The sequence below is a fragment of the Rutidosis leptorrhynchoides genome, chromosome 3 (assembly GCF_046630445.1).
Source record: "Rutidosis leptorrhynchoides isolate AG116_Rl617_1_P2 chromosome 3, CSIRO_AGI_Rlap_v1, whole genome shotgun sequence".
NCBI classification, from domain to species: Eukaryota; Viridiplantae; Streptophyta; class Magnoliopsida; order Asterales; family Asteraceae; genus Rutidosis; species Rutidosis leptorrhynchoides.
The window spans coordinates 517,083,755-517,108,468 of record NC_092335.1 but is presented as its reverse complement, the minus strand read 5'-3'; the positions used below and the strand labels follow the sequence as shown (position 1 = coordinate 517,108,468).

General features: G+C 35.8%; 1 protein-coding gene across 6 annotated transcripts; it reads left to right on the top strand.

Annotated features, from left to right (window-relative positions):
- The first annotated feature begins 20,369 nt into the window (after positions 1–20,369).
- On the top strand, positions 20,370–23,548 carry LOC139898300 (uncharacterized). 6 transcript variants are annotated; one of them, XR_011776949.1, is made up of 9 exons: positions 20,370–20,498; positions 20,615–20,656; positions 20,762–20,843; positions 21,002–21,299; positions 21,549–21,691; positions 21,784–21,858; positions 21,943–22,061; positions 22,704–22,816; positions 23,055–23,548. XR_011776949.1 is itself a non-coding variant. In XM_071881031.1 (5 exons), exons 2-5 carry the CDS (start codon positions 21,637–21,639, stop codon positions 23,142–23,144), a joined length of 339 nt encoding a protein of 112 aa, XP_071737132.1. In that variant the 5' UTR covers positions 21,159–21,299; positions 21,549–21,636; the 3' UTR covers positions 23,145–23,548. The 6 variants fall into 6 exon arrangements, 1 of the variants encoding a protein (XP_071737132.1); XR_011776952.1 differs by lacking the exons at positions 21,549–21,691; positions 22,704–22,816; XR_011776951.1 differs by lacking the exons at positions 21,549–21,691; positions 22,704–22,816 and having other exon boundaries at positions 21,763–21,858.
- The last annotated feature ends 1,166 nt before the right edge of the window (positions 23,549–24,714 follow it).

Below are 24,714 nucleotides of genomic sequence, written 5' to 3'. Positions count from 1 at the left end.
GCTTATAAAATAAAATACTTACAACTAAATGCATGTATGTTTTATAAATATGTAATAAAATATAAAATAAATGGAAGGGGTGGGGGTGCCGTTTTTTTTGAAGGCTCCTAGGTGCCAACCACCCTTCCTTGATTACTCCATATAATTATGACTAATACACATGCATTGGTGCAACTTTTTAACACACTCTTTCACTCTAGCATTTTGAAAATAATACTTGCAATTTCCTCTCCTTTTTCCTCCCCTTTTTGGCCGAAATTTTGGAGCTTCTTCAAGGGATTCTTGGTTGATTTTTGCAAGTAATTAAGTGTCTAAAATCCTAACCAAGTCTTGGGTGTTGATTATTGCTTGTGGGTATCAAAGATTTGAGGCTTCAAGTTAGAAGTTTTCTTCATCTACATCATCTTCTTCATCCTAGTTCTTCACCTCCATTTTGGAGTAGGTATAAACATCTAACTAGCTCTATTTACATTTAAGTGTATTTTCAAGACTAGATCTTTAATGGATTTCATGTTTAAAAGGGTTAAACTTTACATGCATAAACTTGAAATTGCTTCCGCTTTATATATACATATACACACGAATTTATATGTAACAAAAATGGGTTTGTGACTTTGTTTATGTATTGAAATCCATCAATGGTATCTAGAGCCAAAGTCTTGTTAATATGCTTCTTGTTTTTGGCTAGTAAACTCACTTTCTTTACAATCTACCAACATGCATGAAAGTAGAATGTAAAAATATTGAGTTTTGGTGGGTGTATGGTGATGGCCGAAATATTTGGTCCCAAAAATGGGTTTGGGATTTCAAGTTTTGGCCATGTTTGATGTTATGTTGTTGTTCACAATCGAGCCTAGGCCATGTGTTTGTTTGGTTGATTGATTTGGTGATTATTCATGGGTGTAATATTCATTCATATGGCTTGTAATTATTTTGTAATTTTGGTTTGTAAAAGTTGTAATTAATCTTGTATTTTGTATGTAATTTGTTCTATTTTGGTTTGTAAAATAGAATAGGTTGTTATTTCATTTTCTAGAAAAATTGTATTAGGATATAATTTTGTAAAATGAAGATGAAGATTACAAGATGGAGCACTTGAAGATTACAAGATTAAGTGGGAGATTTTGGTAAAATCTCTTACTTTGTTTAACCCCTTAGGTAACATTTGTTTATTGGCTAAACAAATGTCTACCAAAATGGCTCTTGATTGTGAACACTTTGTTATGCATGTTTGTGTATGTTTGTATGTTTGGTTGCTACAAGATCATCACATGATAACACTTGCATAATACATTATAAAATGGTTATAATAAAACATAACACAATGACACTAATAATTGGTTATTAGACTTGAATAAAATGGTTTATTTAAAAGGTAATGAATTGGCTTATAACTAGTAATTGGTTACTAAAAGGACTTGAAAATGGGTTTTCATAAAACACTACACACCAAATGCATGTTGGTGTATAGCACTTGTTTTCTAAACTAGAATGTAGAAAACCTAAAATCCCTTAACTAAAACAAGGTAAACAAGTTAAACGCCATCCTTTTGTGGAAACACTTAGACATATTAGGAATCTCTTGATGGGATAAAGGTCACCTAACCGTCATGAGTGAACTAACATGAATAAGGTACACTTTGCATACATGTGGGATAAAGGTCACCTAACCACTTGCATGTTAAGTTTACATGTCTACACAAGTAGGACAACTTGATTTGGGAATCATGAACTTAGGGTCACCGAAGCATGAGGAACAAATAGGCGTTGATGGGATTAATATGCCATGCAAAAGGATTGCATGATCCCATAAATTAGAAGTTGCAAAAGGATTGCAATTGTCATTACGACTACCTAGCTAAATCAAATGACGGGATAAAGGTCACCTAACCGAAATTTGATTTACCGTTGGATTCTAACATTTAATAAAACAAATTAAAGGGTATTGTCTATTAAATCTAAATCAATACTTAAATGAACTTTGTTGAATTTTGTAGATGGCCGCAAATAACAACATGAACAATGCACCACTTAACTTTAACAACCTATCGTTACGGTCTCTCCTCGAGAAAGACAAACTCAACCATACAAATTTTATGGATTGGTTCCGCAATCTTCGGATTGTCCTCAAACAAGAGGATAAAATGTATGTGCTTGAGGACCCCATTCCCGACCAACCGGATGAGAGTGATGTGGAGGCAATGGCCTCTTACGATAAGTATTGCCACGACTCCCTTCAAGTCTCATGCTTAATGCTTGGGACTATGATACCCGAACTCCAAAAGGATTTCGAGCATCATAGCGCTTACGACATGATAACACAATTGAAGGAGATGTTTCTCCAACAAGCACGTGTTGAGCGTTTCGAAACGGTTCGGGCGCTTCATGCTTGTCGTATGGACGAATCCCAATCCGTTTCATCTTATGTACTTAAGATGAAAAGCCTTATCGATCGTGCTAACCGTCTCAACCTTAACATATCTAATGAGTTAGCCACCGATCTTATCCTTAACTCCCTATCAAAGAGGTTTGATCAATTTGTAATTAATTACAACATGAATGGGATGGATAAGAGCATAGGTGAGCTTCATGGTATGCTTAGGACGGCGGAAACAAGCATGGGTAAAAGGGCTTTACCCGTGTTAGCAATCGATCAAGGTGGGTCTAAAGGTAACACCTCTAAGCCAAAGGTGGCTAAGAGAAAAGGACCCGTCCATCAAGGCAAAGGGAAGGGGAAGATGGTTACCCCAACCATCAACAAGGCCAAGAAGCAAAAGGTAGCCGAGAAGGCAAACCCCAAGGAAGACCCATGTTTCGGTTGCGGTGAGATGGGTCATTGGAAACGAAACTGTCCGGTCTATCTTAAAGAGTTGAAGGACAAGAGGGATGCAGGGCAAACCTCAGGTAATATATATATGGTATATATAGAGCTTGGTATTACTTCTTCTAATACATGGGTATTAGACACGGTATGTGGAACTCATATTTGCAATTCTTTGCAGGGGTTCAAAAGAAGTGATCATAAAGCGGGAACATCAAGTCTCTATATGGGCAATGGTGCAAAGGTGCATGTTAAAGCTCAAGGAGAATTTGTTTTGAAGCTTCCAAGTGGATTGGAGCTTATTTTAGAAAATGTTTTGTATGCACCGGATTTATGTCGAAACATTATTTCTATTTCTCGCTTAAGACAATGTGGTTTCAATGTTAATTTTATTGATAATGATATCCATTTTTCTAAAGATGATATATTCTATTTCAAGGCTACGCCTTCAAATGGAATTTATGAATTGGTTCATGATGATGCATCATCTAATAGCTCAATATACCATACTAGCACCAAGAAACTCAAAAGGGATTTGAGTGATTCCTATTTATGGCATTGTCGCCTTGGACATATAAACAAGAACCGAATGCATACACTTCAAAGGAATGGACTTTTGAAATCAAATGAAATGGATTCGTTTGATGTATGTGAATCTTGTTTACAAGGCAAGATGACTAAAGCACCTTTCAAAGGCACTTATGAAAGGGCTAAAGATTTATTGGGTTTAATACATTCGGATGTATGTGGACCCTTTAAACCCATAACTAGGAATGGTGAAAGATACTTTGTTACTTTCATTGATGACTTTAGTCGTTTCGGATATGTCTATTTACTAAGACACAAGGACGAAACGTTTAAAGCATTCAAAGAATATCAAAACGAGGTACAAAATCAACTCAATAGGACAATCAAGGTACTTCGTACCGATAGAGGAGGTGAATACCTAAGCGATGCCTTCCAAGATCATCTTAGGAGTTGTGGGATCATCTCACAACTTACTCCACCCGGAACACCCCAACTTAATGGAGTATCCGAAAGGAGGAACCGAACCCTAATGGATATGGTTCGATCTATGATGGCTAGAAGCTCGTTACCTCTATCATTTTGGGGTTATTGTCTAAGCTCCGCGGCTCGTATTTTAAATATGGCCCCAACCAAGAAAGTGGAACGAACTCCTCATGAGATGTGGTTTGGAAAACCTCCTTCTCTTTCATACTTGAAAGTATGGGGATGTGAAGCTTATCCTAAGCGTTATGTAGCAAATAAGCTACATGCTCGATCCACAAAGTGTATCTTCATAGGATATCCCAAAGATGACATGGGATATTACTTCTATGATCCATCCGAGCAAACGGTATTTGTAGCTCGGAAAGCGGAATTCCTTGAAACCAAGTTCCTTATGGAAGGTGATGGTGAAAGAAAAATAGATCTTGTAGAGGTACAAGATCAAGCCGATGATACACAATTGGTTGACACTAGCACTCAACATGAGGATGCTGAAAATGATCAAGTGGATGATCAAGGTACACAAGACGTTCGAAGATCTAGTAGGATTAGTAATCCTCCCGAGAGATATGGGTTTCTCGTGGATGGTTGCTATACGGTTGATTTGGATGAACCGACAAACTACAAAGATGCTTTATCAAGGATAGATAAAGATAAATGGCAGGAAGCCATGAACGCCGAGATGCAATCCATGTATGAAAACCAAGTTTGGGAACTTGTTGAGCAACCTCCTAGCTCTAAGCTAGTTGATTGCAAGTGGATTTTCAAGATGAAAACCGACATACATGGAAACTTGGATACATACAAAGCTAGACTTGTAGCAAAGGGTTTCACTCAAACTCAAGGGGTTGACTATGATGAAACCTTCTCGCCTGTGGCAATGCTAAAGTCTATTAGGATATTATTTGCCATCGCTGCTCATTATGATTACGAAATTTGGCAAATGGATGTCAAAACCGCTTTCCTAAATGGATATCTTGAGGAAGATGTCTATATGGTACAGCCCGAAGGTTTTGTCGATCCGAAAAATCCTAAAAAAGTATGCAAGTTAAAGAAATCAATCTATGGGTTGAAACAAGCATCGAGAATGTGGAATCATCGTTTTAATGAAGAGGCAAAGAAATTTGGCTTTATTAAAAATGGTGATGAAGCTTGTGTATACAAGAAGGCTAGTGGGAGCTCCATAATGTTCCTTGTGCTATATGTGGATGACGTATTATTATTTGGGAATGATATAACCACAATGCAAGAGGTCAAAACTTGGTTAAAAAGTTGCTTCTCCATTAAGGATCTTGGAGAAGCACAATATATATTGGGGATTGGAATCTATAGGAATAGATCCAAGAGATTGATAGGCTTAAGTCAAAGTACATACATTGATAAGGTCTTGAAAAGGTTCAAGATGGAAAACTCTAAGAAAGGTTTGGTACCTATTCAAAGAGGAACCGTTCTCAGTTCATCTCAGTGTCCTATCACGAAAGATGAACAAGAGAGAATGAAGAAAGTCCTATACGCATCTGCTATTGGGTCTATCATGTATGCAATGATATGTACTAGACCGGATGTGTCATGCGCTCTAAGCTTGACAAGTAGATACCAGAATAACCCAGGAAATAGTCATTGGACTGCGGTTAAATGTATATTGAAATACCTTAGAAGGACTAAGGATATGTTTCTAATATATGGGTCTGGTGAGGAGGAACTCGTTGTAAAAGGTTACGTGGACGCGAGTTTCCAAACTGATCGAGATGACTCTCGGTCACAATCCGGTTATGTATTCATGTTAAATGGTGGTGCGGTCTCTTGGAAGAGTGCGAAATAGGAAGTTGTTGCGTTATCCACTACAGAGTCGGAGTACATTGCCGCCTCATTGGCAGCTCAGGAAGCTGCATGGATGAAGAAATTCATCGACGACTTAGGAGTGGTCCCTTCCATTCAGGACCCTCTTGAGATCTTTTGTGACAACGAGGGTGCGATTGCTCAAATCAAGGAACCTCGTGCTCATCAAAAGACTCGTCACATTGAGCGGAGATTCAACTACATTAGGGATGAGGTTGAAAAGGGAAAGATATGTATTCACAAAGTTCACACAGATCAAAATGTTGCGGATCCACTCACGAAGCTCTTACATGGGCCAAAACATGAGGGACATGTTTGTGCATTAGGGCTTCGATATTCTAGTGATTGGAATTGATCTACTTTATGTATTGTAACGGAACGAATTAGTTCAAACTCATTAATGTAATTATGGTATTAATTTAAATTATGAGTCATGTTCCAATTTAGCATATTTTATCCATGAATAAATTATTATTCTAAATTCCGTAGTTGATCACATTTGTGGGAGCAAGTGTGAGGTCTAGACTATTATGAACTTGGATTGGTTGACATTCAAATGGTGAATGTGGGGCAAGGTTGCAACCAAGGTTCATAGATGTTTGTGGGATACAAATATTGGAAGACCCGCTCTCAAGATTTACTATATGGAACCTTTGTGGTTGATCACATGTAATCTTGAGTAAAGGAGAATATCATTATATCCTCTGACCTGAGACACATATTGGGTTCAGATATTCACCGAATATTGTGCCTTGATTCTTCCCTTCGCTATTCTGAAACATGGTAGTACATAAGGGAGGCTTCAGATATGATACGAAGTGTAGTGTCTAGGACGTATGTAGTCAAGATGGAATTTGTCCCTCTTATTCGTTGAGAGTCAGATGTCTAAGGCCTGACAAAGTTAAATCTATAAGAGAGTGATCATTCTATGTCTCTTGGATTTAACATGACATCTAGGACAAAAGGATATATTGAAAGATTCACCTAAATCATATTCGAAATGGGAACTCGAAAGGGATGATGTTATTGAATGGCACAAAGTCATAACATATTAGGGGTGATGGACGGTGTGTTAGGCTGTATCCATCACTTGCATTAATTTCTTATGTTTCTCGTGCAAGTGGGAGATTGAAGGTATTTCATATGCCCGAGAGACATAATAAATTAATGTGGCTTACATGTTGTGATCCAAGTCGGGTCATACCCAATAACAAGCTATCAACACTTTATGTATTTGTTTTGACAATCGGATCATTAAAGCAAATACATGACACTTGAATTTTAGAAATTGGTTTTCTAAAATAAATGCTAGATATAATTATTTGGATAATTATAAGTTACTACATGTTGTATATTATTTATATAGGTTATAAATAATATAAAGTGTATGTAACATATGTGTGTTGCATTTTATTTTATAAAAGGCTTATAAAATAAAATACTTACAACTAAATGCATGTATGTTTTATAAATATGTAATAAAATATAAAATAAATGGAAGGGGTGGGGGTGCCGTTTTTTTTGAAGGCTCCTAGGTGCCAACCACCCTTCCTTGATTACTCCATATAATTATGACTAATACACATGCATTGGTGCAACTTTTTAACACACTCTTTCACTCTAGCATTTTGAAAATAATACTTGCAATTTCCTCTCCTTTTTCCTCCCCTTTTTGGCCGAAATTTTGGAGCTTCTTCAAGGGATTCTTGGTTGATTTTTGCAAGTAATTAAGTGTCTAAAATCCTAACCAAGTCTTGGGTGTTGATTATTGCTTGTGGGTATCAAAGATTTGAGGCTTCAAGTTAGAAGTTTTCTTCATCTACATCATCTTCTTCATCCTAGTTCTTCACCTCCATTTTGGAGTAGGTATAAACATCTAACTAGCTCTATTTACATTTAAGTGTATTTTCAAGACTAGATCTTTAATGGATTTCATGTTTAAAAGGGTTAAACTTTACATGCATAAACTTGAAATTGCTTCCGCTTTATATATACATATACACACGAATTTATATGTAACAAAAATGGGTTTGTGACTTTGTTTATGTATTGAAATCCATCACAATTAATATATATAAACATGGAAAAGTTCGGGTCACTACAGTACCTACCCGTTAAATAAATTTCGTCCCGAAATTTTAAGCTGTTGAAGGTGTTGACGAATCTTCTGGAAATAGATGCGGGTATTTCTTCTTCATCTGATCTTCACGCTCCCAGGTGAACTCGGGTCCTCTACGAGCATTCCATCGAACCTTAACAATTGGTATCTTTTTTTGCTTAAGTCTTTTAACCTCACAATCCATTATTTCGACGGGTTCTTCGATGAATTGAAGTTTTTCGATGATTTGGATTTCATCTAACAGAATAGTGAGATCTTCTTTAGCAAAACATTTCTTCAAATTCGAGACGTGGAAAGTGTTATGTACAGCCGTGAGTTGTTGAGGTAACTTAAGTCGGTAAGCTACTGGTCCGACACGATCAATAATCTTGAATGGTCCAATATACCTTGGATTTAATTTCCCTCGTTTACCAAATCGAACAACGCCTTTCCAAGGTGCAACTTTAAGCATGACCATCTCTCCAATTTCAAATTCTATATCTTTTCTTTTAATGTCAGCGTAGCTCTTTTGTCGACTTTGGGCGGTTTTCAACCGTTGTTGAATTTGGATGATCTTCTCGGTAGTTTCTTGTATAATCTCTGGACCCGTAATCTGTCTATCCCCCACTTCACTCCAACAAATCGGAGACCTGCACTTTCTACCATAAAGTGCTTCAAACAGCGCCATCTCAATGCTTGAATGGTAGCTGTTGTTGTAGGAAAATTCTGCTAACGGTAGATGTCGATCCCAACTGTTTCTGAAATCAATAACACATGCTCGTAGCATGTCTTCAAGCGTTTGTATCGTCCTTTCGCTCTGCCCATCAGTTTGTGGATGATAGGCAGTACTCATGTCTAGACGAGTTCCTAATGCTTGCTGTAATGTCTGCCAGAATCTTGAAATAAATCTGCCATCCCTATCAGAGATAATAGAGATTGGTATTCCATGTCTGGAGACGACTTCCTTCAAATACAGTCGTGCTAACTTCTCCATCTTGTCATCTTCTCTTATTGGCAGGAAGTGTGCTGATTTGGTGAGACGATCAACTATTACCCAAATAGTATCAAAACCACTTGCAGTCCTTGGCAATTTAGTGATGAAATCCATGGTAATGTTTTCCCATTTCCATTTCGGGATTTCGGTTGTTGAAGTAGACCTGATGGTTTTTGATGCTCAGCTTTGACCTTAGAACACGTCCACCAAAAATATTTCTTGAGATCCTTGTACATCTTCCCCGTTCCAGGATGTATTGAGTATCTGGTTTTATGAGCTTCTCTAAGTACCATTTCTCTCATATCTCCAAATTTTGGTACCCAAATCCTTTCAGCCCTATACCAGGTTTCGTCTTCCCAAATATTAAGATGCTTCTCCGATCCTTTTGGTATTTCATCCTTTAAATTTCCCTCTTTTAAAACTCCTTGTTGCGCCTCCTTTATTTGAGTAGTAAGGTTATTATGAATCATTATATTCATAGATTTTACTCGAATGGGTTCTCTGTCCTTCCTGCTCAAGGCATCGGCTACCACATTTGCCTTCCCCGGGTGGTAACGAATCTCAAAGTCGTAATCATTCAACAATTCAATCCACCTACGCTGCCTCATATTTAGTTGTTTCTGATTAAATATGTGTTGAAGACTTTTGTGGTCGGTATATATAATACTTTTGACCCCATATAAGTAGTGCCTCCAAGTCTTTAATGCAAAAACAACCGCGCCTAATTCCAAATCATGTGTCGTATAATTTTGTTCGTGAATCTTCAATTGTCTAGACGCATAAGCAATCACCTTCGTTCGTTGCATTAATACACAACCGAGACCTTGCTTTGATGCGTCACAATAAATCACAAAATCATCATTCCCTTCAGGCAATGACAATATAGGTGCCGTAGTTAGCTTTTTCTTCAATAACTGAAACGCTTTCTCTTGTTCATCATTCCATTCAAATTTCTTCCCTTTATGCGTTAATGCAGTCAAGGGTTTTGCTATTCTGGAAAAGTCTTGGATGAACCTTCTGTAGTAACCAGCTAGTCCTAAAAACTGGCGTATGTGTTTCGGAGTTTTCGGGGTCTCCCACTTTTCAACAGTTTCTATCTTTGTCGGATCCACCTTAATACCTTCTTTGTTCACTATGTGACCGAGGAATTGAACTTCTTCCAACCAAAATGCACACTTTGAAAACTTAGCGTACAATTCTTCCTTCCTCAATACTTCTAACACCTTTCTCAAATGTTCACCGTGTTCTTGGTCATTCTTTGAGTAAATAAGTATGTCATCAATGAAAACAATGACAAACTTGTCAAGGTATGGTCCACACACTCGGTTCATAAGGTCCATGAACACAGCTGGTGCATTATTTAAACCAAACGGCATGACCATAAACTCGTAATGACCGTAACGTGTTCTGAAAGCAGTCTTTGGAATATCATCTTCTTTCACCCGCATTTGATGATACCCGAAACGTAAGTCAATCTTTGAATAAACAGACGAGCCTTGTAGTTGATCAAATAAGTCGTCGATTCTCGGTAGTGGGTAGCGGTTCTTGATGGTAAGTTTGTTCAACTCTCGGTAGTCGATACACAACCTGAATGTACCATCTTTCTTCTTGACAAACAAAACAGGAGCTCCCCATGGTGATGTGCTTGGTCGAATGAAACCACGCTCTAAAAGTTCTTGTAATTGGCTTTGCAGTTCTTTCATCTCGCTGTGTGCGAGTCTGTAAGGAGCACGAGCTATTGGTGCAGCTCCTGGTACAAGATCTATTTGAAATTCAACGGATCGATGTGGGGGTAATCCCGGTAATTCTTTCGGAAATACATCGGGAAATTCTTTTGCAATGGGAACATCATTGATGCTCTTTTCTTCAGTTTGTACTTTCTAGACGTGTGCTAGAACAGCATAGCAACATTTTCTTATTAGTTTTTGTGCCTTCAAATTACTAATAAGATGTAGCTTCGTGTTGCCCTTTTCTCCGTACACCATTAAGGGTTTTCCTTTTTCTCGTATAATGCAAATTGCATTTTTGTAACAAACAATCTCTGCTTTCACTTCTTTCAACCAGTCCATACCGATTATCACATAAAAACTCCCTAACTCTACTGGTATCAAATCAATCTTAAATGTTTCGCTAACCAGTTTAATTTCTCGATTCCGACATATATTATCTGCTGAAATTAATTTACCATTTTCTAATTCGAGTAAAAATTTACTATCCAAAGGCGTCAATGGACAACTTAATTTAGCACAAAAATCTCTACTCATATAGCTTCTATCCGCACCCGAATCAAATAAAACGTAAGCAGATTTATTGTCAATAAGAAACGTACCCGTAACAAGCTCCGGATCTTCCTGTGCCTCTGCCGCATTAATATTGAAAACTCTTCCGCGGCCTTGTCCATTCGTGTTCTCCTGGTTCCGGCAATTTCTAATAATGTGGCCCGGTTTTCCACATTTATAACAAACTACATTGGCATAACTTGCTCCGACACTACTTGCTCCGCCATTACTCGTTCCGACACCATTTGTTCCTTTCGTTCTATTAACCCCTGGTCCGTAGACCTCACACTTCCCCGCGCTATGCCCATTTCTTTTACACTTGTTGCAAAATTTGGTGCAGAACCCCGAGTGATACTTTTCACACCTTTGGCATAGCTGCTTCTGATTGTTGTTATTGTTGCGGTTATTATTGTTGTTGGGATGATTGTTGTAGTTGCTGTTGTTGTTGTTGTTGTTGTTGTTGTTGTTGTTGGGCCGTTTGTTATAGTTGCGATTGATGTTGCGATTGTTGGGATAATTGTTGCGATTATTGTTGTAATTGCTGTTGTTGTTGTATTGGTGATTCTTATCACCGTTTTCCTCCCACTTTCTTTTGACTTGCTTCACATTGGCCTCTTCAGCAGTCTGTTCTTTAATTCTTTCTTCAATCTGGTTCACTAGTTTGTGAGTCATTCTACATGCCTGTTGTATGGAGGCGGGCTCGTGTGAACTTATATCTTCTTGGATTCTTTCCGGTAATCCTTTCACAAACGCGTCGATCTTCTCTTCCTCATCTTCGAATGCTCCCGGACACAATAGGCACAATTCTGTGAATCGTCTTTCGTACGTGGTAATATCAAATCCTTGGGTTCGTAACCCTCTAAGTTCTGTCTTGAGCTTATTGACCTCGGTTCTGGGACGGTACTTCTCGTTCATCAAGTGCTTGAATGCTGACCACGGTAGTGCGTACGCATCGTCTTGTCCCACTTGCTCTAGATAGGCATTCCACCATGTTAACGCAGAACCTGTGAAGGTATGCGTAGCGTACTTCACTTTGTCCTCTTCAGTACACTTACTTATGGCAAACACCGATTCGACCTTCTCGGTCCACCGTTTCAATCCGATCGGTCCTTCAGTTCCATCAAATTCCAAAGGTTTGCAGGCAGTGAATTCTTTGTAGGTGCATCCTACACGATTTCCTGTACTGCTAGATCCAAGGTTATTGTTGGTATGTAGCGCAGCCTGTACTGCGGCTATGTTTGAAGCTAGAAAAGTACGGAATTCCTCTTCATTCATATTCACGGTGTTTCGAGTAGTCGGTGCCATTTCCTTCAAAATAGTCAAATGGAACAAGTTAATCATACAGAATATTAAGAGTAGTTAATAGTATTTCGTAGCATAATATGAACTCATTTATAAAAGCTTTTTCTTCATATTAGCGTTTTATAAGTTTAAATTCGGGTAGTACCTACCCGTTAAGTTCATACTTAGTAGCTAATATACAATTCAACTACTACAATTCTATATGAAAAACTGATTATAATAATATTTCGCGTTCAAAATTTTACACAATATTTTACAAACTTACAATACCGCTTATTTTACATATAACATGAAATATAGCACACAATAAATTTGATACAAGATGGTTGTGAAGATAATTCTAGCTAGTACACAAGTCGTTCAGCAAAGGCAATAAAGACACGTAATTCATACGTCCAGAAACAAGTCATGCATTCTGGTTTTACTAGGATTACTTCCCATCCTTGGTCTTGTGGAACATAATCGTTATGGCCTTTGATAAGACATCGTGTTGTAACGTCGTCAAAGGGACGAGGGTTACGTAATGTCCAACAGTCCCGTAACAATCTAAAAACCTCATTTCTTACCCCAATTACCGACTCCGTCACTTGTGGGAACGTTTTGTTTAATAGTTGTAGCCCGATGTTCTTGTTCTCACTTTGGTGAGAAGCGAACATTACTAATCCGTAAGCATAACATGCTTCTTTATGTTGCATGTTAGCCGCTTTTTCTAAATCACGAAGTCCAATATTCGGATATATTGAGTCAAAATAATTTCTTAACCCATTGCGTAAAATAGCATTTGGGTTCCCCGCAATATATGCGTCAAAGTAAACACATCGTAACTTATGGATTTCCCAATGTGATATCCCCCATCTTTCGAACGAAAGCCTTTTATAAACCAAGGCATTCTTGGAACGTTCTTCGAATGTCTTACAAACTGATCTCGCCTTAAATAGTTGTGCCGAAGAATTCTGACCGACTCTAGACAAGATTTCATCAATCATGTCTCCGGGTAGGTCTCTTAAAATATTGGGTTGTCTATCCATTTTGTGTTTTTATATAGTAAAATGGACAAGAGTTAGATTCATAAAAAAAATACTTATTAATACAAGCAATTTTTACATATATCATAAAGCATAATCACACTATATTACATATATTACACCACACGAATACAACTATCTTATTCCGACTCGCTTGTTTCTTCTTTTTCGGTTTTGGTTCGTTTTGCCAAGTTTCTAGGGATATATGATGTTCCCCTAATACGAGCCATCGTTTTCCACATTGGTTTAGAAAAACCTGGTGGTTTAGAGGTTCCCGGGTCATTGTTACAACTTAAGGACTTCGGGGGTTGACGATACATATAAAGTTCATCGGGGTTGGAATTAGATTTCTCTATTTTTATGCCCTTTCCCTTATTATTTTCTTTTGCCTTTTTAAATTCAGTTGGGGTAATTTCTATAACATCATCGGAATTCTCGTCGGAATCCGATTCATCGGAGAATTGGTAATCCTCCCAATATTTTGCTTCCTTGGCGGAAACACCATTGACCATAATTAACCTTGGTCGGTTGGTTGAGGATTTTCTTTTACTTAACCGTTTTATTATTTCCCCCACCGGTTCTATTTCTTCATCCGGTTCCGATTCTTCTTCCGGTTCCGATTCTTCTTCCGGTTCCGACTCTTCTTCCGGTTCCTCTTCGGGAACTTGTGAATCAGTCCACGAATCATTCCAATTTACATTTGACTCTTCATTATTATTAGGTGAGTCAATGAGACTTGTTCTAGAGGTAGACATCTATCACATAATATCAAACGCGTTAAGAGATTAATATATCACATAATATTCACATGTTAAAAATATATAGTTTCCAACAAAATTTGTTAAGCAATCATTTTTCAAGTAAACACGGTCAAAGTCCAGACTCACTAATGCATCCTAACAAACTCGATAAGACACACTAATGCAAAATTCTGGTTCTCTAAGACCAACGCTCGGATACCAACTGAAATGTCCCGTTCTTATTGATTAAAAACGTTCCATATTAATTGATTTCGTTGCGAGGTTTTGACCTCTATATGAGACGTTTTTCAAAGACTGCATTCATTTTAAAACAAACCGTAACCTTTATTTCATCAATAAAGGTTTAAAAAGCTTTACGTAGATTATCAAATAATGATAATCTAAAATATCCTGTTTACACACGACCATTACATAATGGTTTACAATACAAATATGTTACAACAAAATAAGTTTCTTGAATGCAGTTTTTACACAATATCATACAAGCATGGACTCCAAATCTCGTCCTTATTTAAGTATGCGACAGCGGAAGCTCTCAATAATCACCTGAGAATAAACATGCTTAAAATGTCAACAAAAATGTTGGTGAGTTATAGGTTTAACCTATATATATCAAATCATAATAATAGACCACAAGATTTCATATTTCAATACACATCCCATACATAGAGATAAAAATCATTCATATGGTGAACACCTGGTAACCGACATTAACAAGATGCATATATAAGAATATCCCCATCATTCCGGGACACCCTTCAGATATGATATAAATTTCGAAGTACTAAAGCATCCGGTACTTTGGATGGGGTTTGTTAGGCCCAATAGATCTATCTTTAGGATTCGCGTCAATTAGGGTGTCTGTTCCCTAATTCTTAGATTACCAGACTTGGCCACTGGTTGATTCACGAACCTATAACAATATATACATATATATCAAAGTATGTTCAAAATATATTTACAACACTTTTAATATATTTTGATGTTTTAAGTTTATTAAGTCAGCTGTCCTCGTTAGTAACCTACAACTAGTTGTCCACAGTTAGATGTACAGAAATAAATCGATAAATATTATCTTGAATCAATCCACGACCCAGTGTATACGTATCTCAGTATTAATCACAACTCAAACTATATATATTTTGGAATCAACCTCAACCCTGTATAGCTAACTCTAACATTCACATATAGAGTGTCTATGGTTGTTCCAAAATATATATAGATGTGTCGACATGATAGGTCAAAACATTGTTTACGTGTCTATGGTATCTCAAGATTACATAATATACAATACAAGTTGATTAAGTTATGGTTGGAATAGATTTGTTACCAATTTTCACGTAGCTAAAATGAGAAAAATTATCCAATCTTGTTTTACCCATAACTTCTTCATTTTAAATCCGTTTTGAGTGAATCAAATTGCTATGGTTTCATATTAAACTATATTTTATGAATCTAAACAGAAAAAGTATAGGTTTATAGTCGAAAAAATAAGTTACAAGTCATTTTTGTAAAGGTAGTCATTTCAGTCGAAAGAACGACGTCTAGATGACCATTTTAGAAAACATACTTCCACTTTGAGTTTAACCATAATTTTTGGATATAGTTTCATGTTCATAATAAAAATCATTTTCTCAGAATAACAACTTTTAAATCAAAGTTTATCATAGTTTTTAATTAACTAACCCAAAAACAGCCCGCGGTGTTACTACAACGGCGTAAATCCGGTTTTACGGTGTTTTTCGTGTCTCCAGGTTTTAAATCATTAAGTTAGCATATCATATAGATATAGAACATGTGTTTAGTTGATTTTAAAAGTCAAGTTAGAAGGATTAACTTTTGTTTGCGAACAAGTTTAGAATTAACTAAACTATGTTCTAGTGATTACAAGTTTAAACCTTCGAATAAGATAGCTTTATATGTATGAATCGAATGATGTTATGAACATCATTACTACCTTAAGTTCCTTGGATAAACCTACTGGAAAAGAGAAAAATTGATCTAGCTTCAACGGATCCTTGGATGGCTCGAAGTTCTTGAAGCAGAATCATGACACGAAAACAAGTTCAAGTAAGATCATCACTTGAAATAAGATTGTTATAGTTATAGAAATTGAACCAAAGTTTGAATATGATTATTAACTTGTATTAGAATGATAACCTACTGTAAGAAACAAATATTTCTTGAGGTTGGATGATCACCTTACAAGATTGGAAGTGAGCTAGCAAACTTGAAAGTATTCTTGATTTTATGTAACTAGAACTTGTAGAATATATGAAGAACACTTAGAACTTGAAGATAGAACTTGAGAGAGATCAATTAGATGAAGAAAATTGAAGAATGAAAGTGTTTGTAGGTGTTTTTGGTCGTTGGTGTATGGATTAGATATAAAGGATATGTAATTTTGTTTTCATGTAAATAAATCATGAATGATTACTCATATTTTTGTAATTTTATGAGATATTTCATGCTAGTTGCCAAATGATGGTTCCCACATGTGTTAGGTGACTCACATGGGCTGCTAAGAGCTGATCATTGGAGTGTATATACCAATAGTACATACATCTAAAAGCTGTGTATTGTACGAGTACGAATACGAGTGCATACGAGTAGAATTGTTGATGAAACAGAACGAGGATGTAATTGTAAGCATTTTTGTTAAGTAGAAGTATTTTGATAAGTTTATTGAAGTCTTTCAAAAGTGTATAAATACATATTAAAACACTACATGTATATACATTTTAACTGAGTCGTTAAGTCATCGTTAGTCGTTACATGTAAGTGTTGTTTTGAAACCTTTAGGTTAACGATCTTGTTAAATGTTGTTAACCCAATGTTTATAATATCAAATGAGATTTTAAATTATTATATTATCATGATATTATCATGTATGAATATCTCTTAATATGATATATATACATTAAATGTCTTTACAACGATAATCGTTACATATATGTCTCGTTTAAAAATCATTAAGTTAGTAGTCTTGTTTTTACATATGTAGTTCATTGTTAATATACTTAATGATATGTTTACTTATCATAGTATCATGTTAACTATATATATATCCATATATATGTCATCATATAGTTTTTACAAGTTTTAACGTTCGTGAATCACCGGTCAACTTGGGTGGTCAATTGTCTATATGAAACATATTTCAATTAATCAAGTCTTAACAAGTTTGATTGCTTAACATGTTGGAAATATTTAATCATGTAAATATCAATCTCAATTAATATATATAAACATGGAAAAGTTCGGGTCACTACACATACTTGCTTGGGGTCAAGCATTCATGCATACACTTTGATTACTTGCTTGGAGTCAAGCATACATGCATACGCTAGTGATAGCACCTTTGGATTCAAACAAATGTTTACGTACTTACGCTATTTATAGCAACCGTGATTTTCAACTAATTATGTCGCAAGTTATATTCATTTATACTTTACTACTTTTGTAAACTTAAACTTGTTGTCGATCCGTTTGGTAAACTAAACTTTGTAAATCTTATACGTTTCAAATGAATGCGACATAATTTTGGTCAAACGTGTCTCATTTAGGGACTATGACCACGCAACGGGACCTAAGTTAACGGCACCGTCAATGACGATTTTGTCGGGTCGCTACATAAGCTACTCAAAAGTCATATACTTTTTCATTTGTTTCAATGTAGCCTATATACCTCAAAAAATACCAATGTAGGTCATATCGATGTATAAAAAGGATAACCTGCTACCTGCCAAACCGGTCATCTTCATCTTCAGTATATCAAATCCATATTTAAAGCAACCCAATTTACAAAACTCATTTTACATCGCCAGAGTATCAAATCCAGATTTGACACAAATCAAAATTGTAAAGTCTGAAATCTGTAATCAACCATCGCAAAGTCTGAATCCAATATCCTCGTTCTTAAAACCTTCGTTAAACTCCAGGGGAGACCTACAGTCATTATCTTCATTGTTTAAGCAGAAACTCACTTAATCAAAAGAAGACAACGAAGGTGAACATAAGGATGATGATGGTTCGATGTATTAGATATGAATCAGATCTTTTTGATCTAGTTTTTAATGGCTGTTTCAAAATCCTTTGATTTCAAAGATAGAAAATCAACAAAAGCCCTAACCATAATAAAAGCGTGAAATTACAATCGGAAGAATACAACGTTAAAAAATGGTAGCAATATATTTGAAGTCGGGAATCAAGAAATTGATGGATAAAAGGAGTGATTTGGAGACTCATATGAAGATTGAGTTTTTAGTGTTCATGAATACCTTTTTTTACTTGGCAGTTTAACAAGTTTACTAAGTTTACATCTACTCTATACCTTAAAAGTTAAAAGAGGGTTTTTTTAGGTAATAAATATTTTTAAACATCCTTTAATGATCATTAGATCAAGTAATTACTTCACCGTACTCTTTGATCCAATGACATAAATCATTTACAAAACTTATTAGCTAATAAAACATCATTTGTGAGTTAATGTGCCTAAAATGCCCTTTATTTCAAAAGCACACGGAAAAAATTAACAAATAAGGGGTTATGAAGCTTACGTTCATTCACGACACTTGGAATCAAAACCCTAGCTTCCTTTCCAAATCATAGACACTTATCAAGTCAATGCAGCGCCTAACCAAGTCAATGCAGATCAATACAAACGTTTTCCTTCCTAAATCAAAATAGAAAATCTTTTATCTTTTGCCCTAGAATTCCATCTCCATCCCATCTCCATCAAACCACGCTACACTAACGAAGTTTACACTCTGAATTTACTGACGTCAAATCTTTGATTCAAGTTACAATCGAAATTCATGATTTCTTTTTTTATGATTTCTGATGTCAGCCCTAATTTAGGTATGAAGACGATTAGCATCTTGAAGATAGTCAATCAGGGTTCCATCACATTCGTTTCAGTCTGGGCGTTTGAACAATCAAGGTACGATCATATTTTTGATTTTTGGCATTCATAACATTTATTCATAATTTTTATATAATTTTATTATTCATAATTTTTATAATCAGGGTACGATAATAATATTTTGATGTTTGTTTAACTGTTTTGGGATCATCTCTAACATAATATCGGAAAGTTTGAAAAAATATGGTCTGAAAATATATACTTTTTCATTTATGATAATAGGTTCAATACGATTGTGAATTGTGTAAAATGGGTCAGTTGCGCCAAATTAACCAAAGCTTATCAAAAAGAATGTTTACTTTAAGGTGTTCGCATAATTACATCACAGCCACTTTAAGTTCTCATTTGGTACATATAGTTTCTTATTATAGTATCACATGGAAGTAATTCTATTTGTTTGAAATTTTAAAGGAAAGCAACAGCTATCGGCTATTAATCGAGCTAAAGACCAAAGCACCTACATAGTTGTTGGGCAGAGGAAAACATGGGAGTGTGTATAAGGTAAACTGCTGTAACTTAAAGTTCTTATCATATCTAATACGTACAATGTTGACATAGGTATGCGGTGTGCCTATATTTTATATTACCATTGTTTGTCATTTTGAATAACATATACTGGCTGAACATACCTATTTACATTGATCAAACCGGCGAAGGCTCTATGTTTGCTTGCAATCAAAATCGGACGGGGGGAGTATAAGGATGACGATGGCTCAAGATTCAGTTCAAGGAACCCGTTTACCTTACCAGCTGATCATAATTCTCCGAATCTCAATTCAATATAAAATAGTTCATAGTTATTAATGCTTGATTCGTTGAGATATAAAAGCTGAATATTGTGATCAAGATTTGTTGTTAGACATGTCCTCCGACACATCTTTCCCTCAAGCACAACTACTCAGACCAAGTCCAGTTTATTTTAGGATTATAATGCTTTTATTTTCTTCTGTCTGTTTAGCTCCATTAGTCCATTGTGATGCTAATATTAATATGTTATTTTTTTTTATCAATGTAAACTACAGACTAAAGCAAAGCACCTGCCGGTGAAACTTCAACAACAACAACTGCTCCGAAAGGTAGTGACTTTTTTGTTTAACTTTTAATGTCGTTCACTTTTGGTTTTTTTCTTAGTTACAACCCTTTTTGTAACATACACCACTCATGTGGTATTGGGTTTTGTTGCTGCTGCTGCTGCCGCCGCCGCCGCCGGCGGCGGTGGTGGTGGTGGTGGTGGTGGGGGGGGTGGTGGTGGTGGGGGGGTGGTGGTGGGGGTGGGGGTGGTGGGGGGGGGGGGTGGGGGTGGTGGGGGGGGGGGGGGTGGTGGTGGTGGTTTTGATTATTTCGAAGTTTGTGTGTGTGATCTTAATTGAACTATCATGCAGGCCCCTCAAACTAGTGTGAGTTCTGCGTCAGCTGCGACTCAGGCTCTTTATCCAGCGGTCACACAGTATGCTTAAGCTGATACTTGCTCATACAATGTCTTATAGTTATTTCATTCGTGATCTATTTTGTTGCTGTCAAAATATGATTTCCGATATTTAATGTATTTCTCTATGATTGCAGAGCTGCATATTTTCCTTCAGCTAATCCTACTACAAATGATCCGTTAGTATTTCTCCAATATGATGGGATGGCCTCTTATTATCTGATATAATGAGTGTTTATATTATTCGGTTACTGATGTTTGTGATGATGGATGATATATGTCAGAGAATGTATACGCCCAAGCAGCGTCTAATCTGGTAGCGGGAAGCACTTTGGAGGTTTTTTTTTCCCAAGTTCTGATCTTATGGTAGTTTCTGAATAAAATTTTAAAAAAAATCTTAATTTTGCTAAAGACTATCAATATCTGATGTAAAATGTTATTCTAGCTTTGAAGTATCACAGTTATGTAGTCAAATTTGCATGATGATGCTGATGATAATAATGTTGTTGGTTCTGGGTTTGTAGATTTTCTGACTTCTTTAATAGTCATATGGATGCACAATAGATGGATGGTCAATGAGCAGTTCAGAAAGTAATTACTGTAGATTTTTGTTGGGTAATTTGAATATTTGATGAAGCTAACCATTGTTATCTGTCAATTTTTTATTAAATTTATAATTCTATGATTTTATTTTATGTAGATACCAAATTGGTGTTCTATTCCTCTTGCAGTTGTATGCTAGCTACAACAGACAACATCCTTCAAGATCAACGGATTCGTCATGATAAAAGTTTATGAAGGATCACTATTTTTGGTTATAAGGTGATTTTTTATTCTTAATCTTGTTTTTATATTAAGGGTATCTTAATCTGGTTATTGAAATATTTTTCCATAGCAAATGAGCTTCACAATGATTTAGAGTTCTGGCAATTTATGTTTTTAGTACTTGGGTTGGCTAATTTGATAGCAATATCCCCCTATACCTTAAAAGAGAAGAATTATTAGCTAATAATTTTTTTTGTCTTTATGCCAATGCTGAATTCATGATGGTACCAACTTCCATTGGCACAGCTGACTTACAGACAAAAACAATTATGAGGCAATTTTTTGAAATTTGTAATCATAGCAATTTAGAAAGTTTATTATCACACTTTCTGTGATGTTACTGTTACCGATACGGGTTTCCCTTCAAATACGTCCTGTGTATTTTCGTGGTAAGTTAATATCAGAGATAGGTTATAGCATCGTAATTGTATGTGCATTGCCACCGCTTATTGTTCGCCAGCTGCTGTTGGCACATCTGTAGGTGCTGAAAGTTTGTCTCAGCTATCGCCCACCTTCATTGAGGGCCTATCGACAAATTTAGCCATCCCTATCTCTGGTGATTATGTTGCTTGCATTATTTTTTGTTTTGTGTTTCACTCAATTGTTTCTCATTTATGTTATCATACATTGATTTGTGTAGTTGTGAACACTGATTTAGTGGCCTTGGGAACTGCTGCTGATATACATCCTGCTGTTGTTTCGTCGGTTGAGTCTGTAGCAACAGAAGGTGCTGCTACTACGTGGTTGTCACAGTCCCGGGTCAGCACCAATACTTTTGTTTTCCGTAATGATGGCTTAAATTTTTATTTTTTTATTAAGTTGTTCGTGTTCTATAGCATTACTATTTAGCTATGCCATTGACAACTAAAATTATATCATTGTGCAGCCCTCTGAACAACAACTTAGACTTCAAATGAGACCATATTTTAGGAAGTATATACATGTTTACCTGTAGCAAATCTAACCTATAATATAATTATACTGTACAACTCGAAATTTACCCAATATATTTACAATGCTCTTTGAAATAAATATTTTAAACCATCATAATGGCAACAGATAACGAACAAATTGCAACAGCCTGATGCCACATACATACTCTAGAATGTAGTTGATGGGTATTTCATATTTTATATTAAAACTAATTTTAAACACGTCCACCAAATTTTAAACGGTTATTAGTGTTATTTAGACTCAATAATAGTTAATGTCAACCGTTGAAAGTTGAGCATCCTCTGAGAAAAAGAGAATGTAGTGTTCGTGATAAAAATGTCTGATATGGTGTTATTTGTATGCAGTTTCATTCATATGTAGTGTTATCTCTTCATGATCGAGTTTGTCAAATATTGTTTAATATAGTTTTGGACTGCATTTTTTATAACACACTTTAATGCACTGCAGTTGTTGAAGGCGTGTTTAGCAAATAAAAAATGGCAGGCCACTCGACAACACGTCCGATAACAATGTTGTCCTATTCAAGTTGCCATATGTTTTCGATAATAATACAAATTATGGTAAAAAACAATTTTAATTCTTAAAGATCTTTAGGATTCATGATTAGTTGTTCAAATGTTGTCATGTTCTTTTTTTGTTACATGGTTGAACGTGTTAAGTGAGTAGTGTTATGCAAAGAGAAAGTTCATAACTGTATGTGCAATATCTTCTTGTTGAAGATGTGGTGATATTGTTGCCATTGTTTTTGGTTTGTTATGATCATTAATTGTGTTGATGCTTTGGTTACATTCTTTTCAGTGTTATAAAATTACACTTCCAAGCCTCCGAAGTGGTAATAGAGTTTCATGCTTCAGCCGAGATGGATTTAAATGGAAATGGAAATTGTAGAGGAGGTGGCGAAGAAAAAGCCTAACTTATGTGTTTCCACTGGATTTCCCAAATTTCGCGAAGAAAATGGAATAACACCCGTTGATGAATGTTTATTCGATTACAATCCACAAGACCATGCTTTCCGTCTGCTACATGTTTCCAAATCTGAAGTATAAGTTTTTTAAACTAGAAATCTATGCCATTTTGCTTCAATTAGCATAATTGTTTGTAGTCATGAAACTATTTATGTGTGTGAACAATTTCATCTTTTGTGCAGAACATTCAGGTGGCATATTTTGTAACCTAGGGAAGAAAAAAAATAATGCAACTTGACCAGCTTAACATTAGCCCAAAAAAAATATAGGCATTGCCATCTGAAGGCTTATTTTTATGCTATGCTTTTGGTTTATTCATTCACATAATTATAACTACCATGTTTGAAGTTCAATATTCTTATCCATGTTTCTGCTTCATGATTTAGTGGTTACTGAATTGTCCTCATACCTTATGAGCATGCTCAAAATATTTAATCATTCAAAATGTTACAAGTTTAGTTAACTGATATTAGAAAAAATCTGAGCATTATGCATGAGTTGAGACTGGACAACTAAGATGTATGAACTTATGTTTGTATAATCATATTCTTCTGTATCTTCTAAATAAATTGCCGATATAAATATGTTACAAATATTAGTCGTATGGCAACCTCGACTTCAGATAGTTCATCTTCTGTTGTTATATTGTTTGGAGAATCTGAAACTTATAGGCAAATTAATAGCAAACAAACAAATACAATATAATATAGTATTAATAAATGATTTGACCCTTCAAAAATCCCGCGAAATCGCGGGTCTTTAACTAGTTGATACATTATTTGAGAGTTTATGACTTACATTTTTTTTTTTTTTTGGTATATAGTCTACATTAGAACAAATGAAAAAGTATATGTCCATTGAGTAGCTTAAACCCTAATTATCACATTAGAACAAATGAAAAAAAATACATTATTTGAGAGTTTATGACTTATATTATTTTTTAGGATATATAACCTACATTAGAACAAATGAAAAAGTATATGACAATTGAATAGCTTAAACTCTAATTTCTAATAATAATATCAGTCAAAGAGGGTGTTGTCGTTTGGTGTGTAACATTTTGTAGTTTTATGGCTGGATAATAGGTTTGGTAGGTTCCCATTGGTTGAGAGGTTTAGAGTTTTACCGTTCATCCCTGAAGCTAGACAGCTGTGTAATTTCAAGATTTTCGATTCTACTCTTTCTGCTTTTGATTCGGTCGAGGTTTTGGAGGTTGATTTTGATGTAGGGGATGCCGGTAACGGCCCGAATCAAGATTTTTCTGCTTCAGGCGTTCGTGTTTCCGAGGAGGGGCAAGGTTTGATCTCTGACGACACTAATGGGCCAGTTAGCGGTTCCCCATTGGGCCCAACGGGTCCTGTTATTGCAGATTCTATTGAACAAACTCTCAGCCCGATTAGGGGCCCGTCTTGTTTCGGTTCGGTGGCGTCTAAGTTTGACAATTCTAGTGGTAAAATGTCTACTGCCTCGGCCTCTAGCGTTGTTGATAAGGT

Coding starts and splice junctions, on each gene's coding strand:
- LOC139898300 (XM_071881031.1), top strand. CDS start 21,637: ATGTTACTGTTACCGATACGGGTTTCCCTTCAAATACGTCCTGTGTAT. Junction 21,692..21,783: donor ACGTCCTGTGTATTTTCGTG/GTAAGTTAATAT, acceptor GCACATCTGTAG/GTGCTGAAAGTTTGTCTCAG. Junction 22,062..23,054: donor CGTGGTTGTCACAGTCCCGG/GTCAGCACCAAT, acceptor CATTCTTTTCAG/TGTTATAAAATTACACTTCC.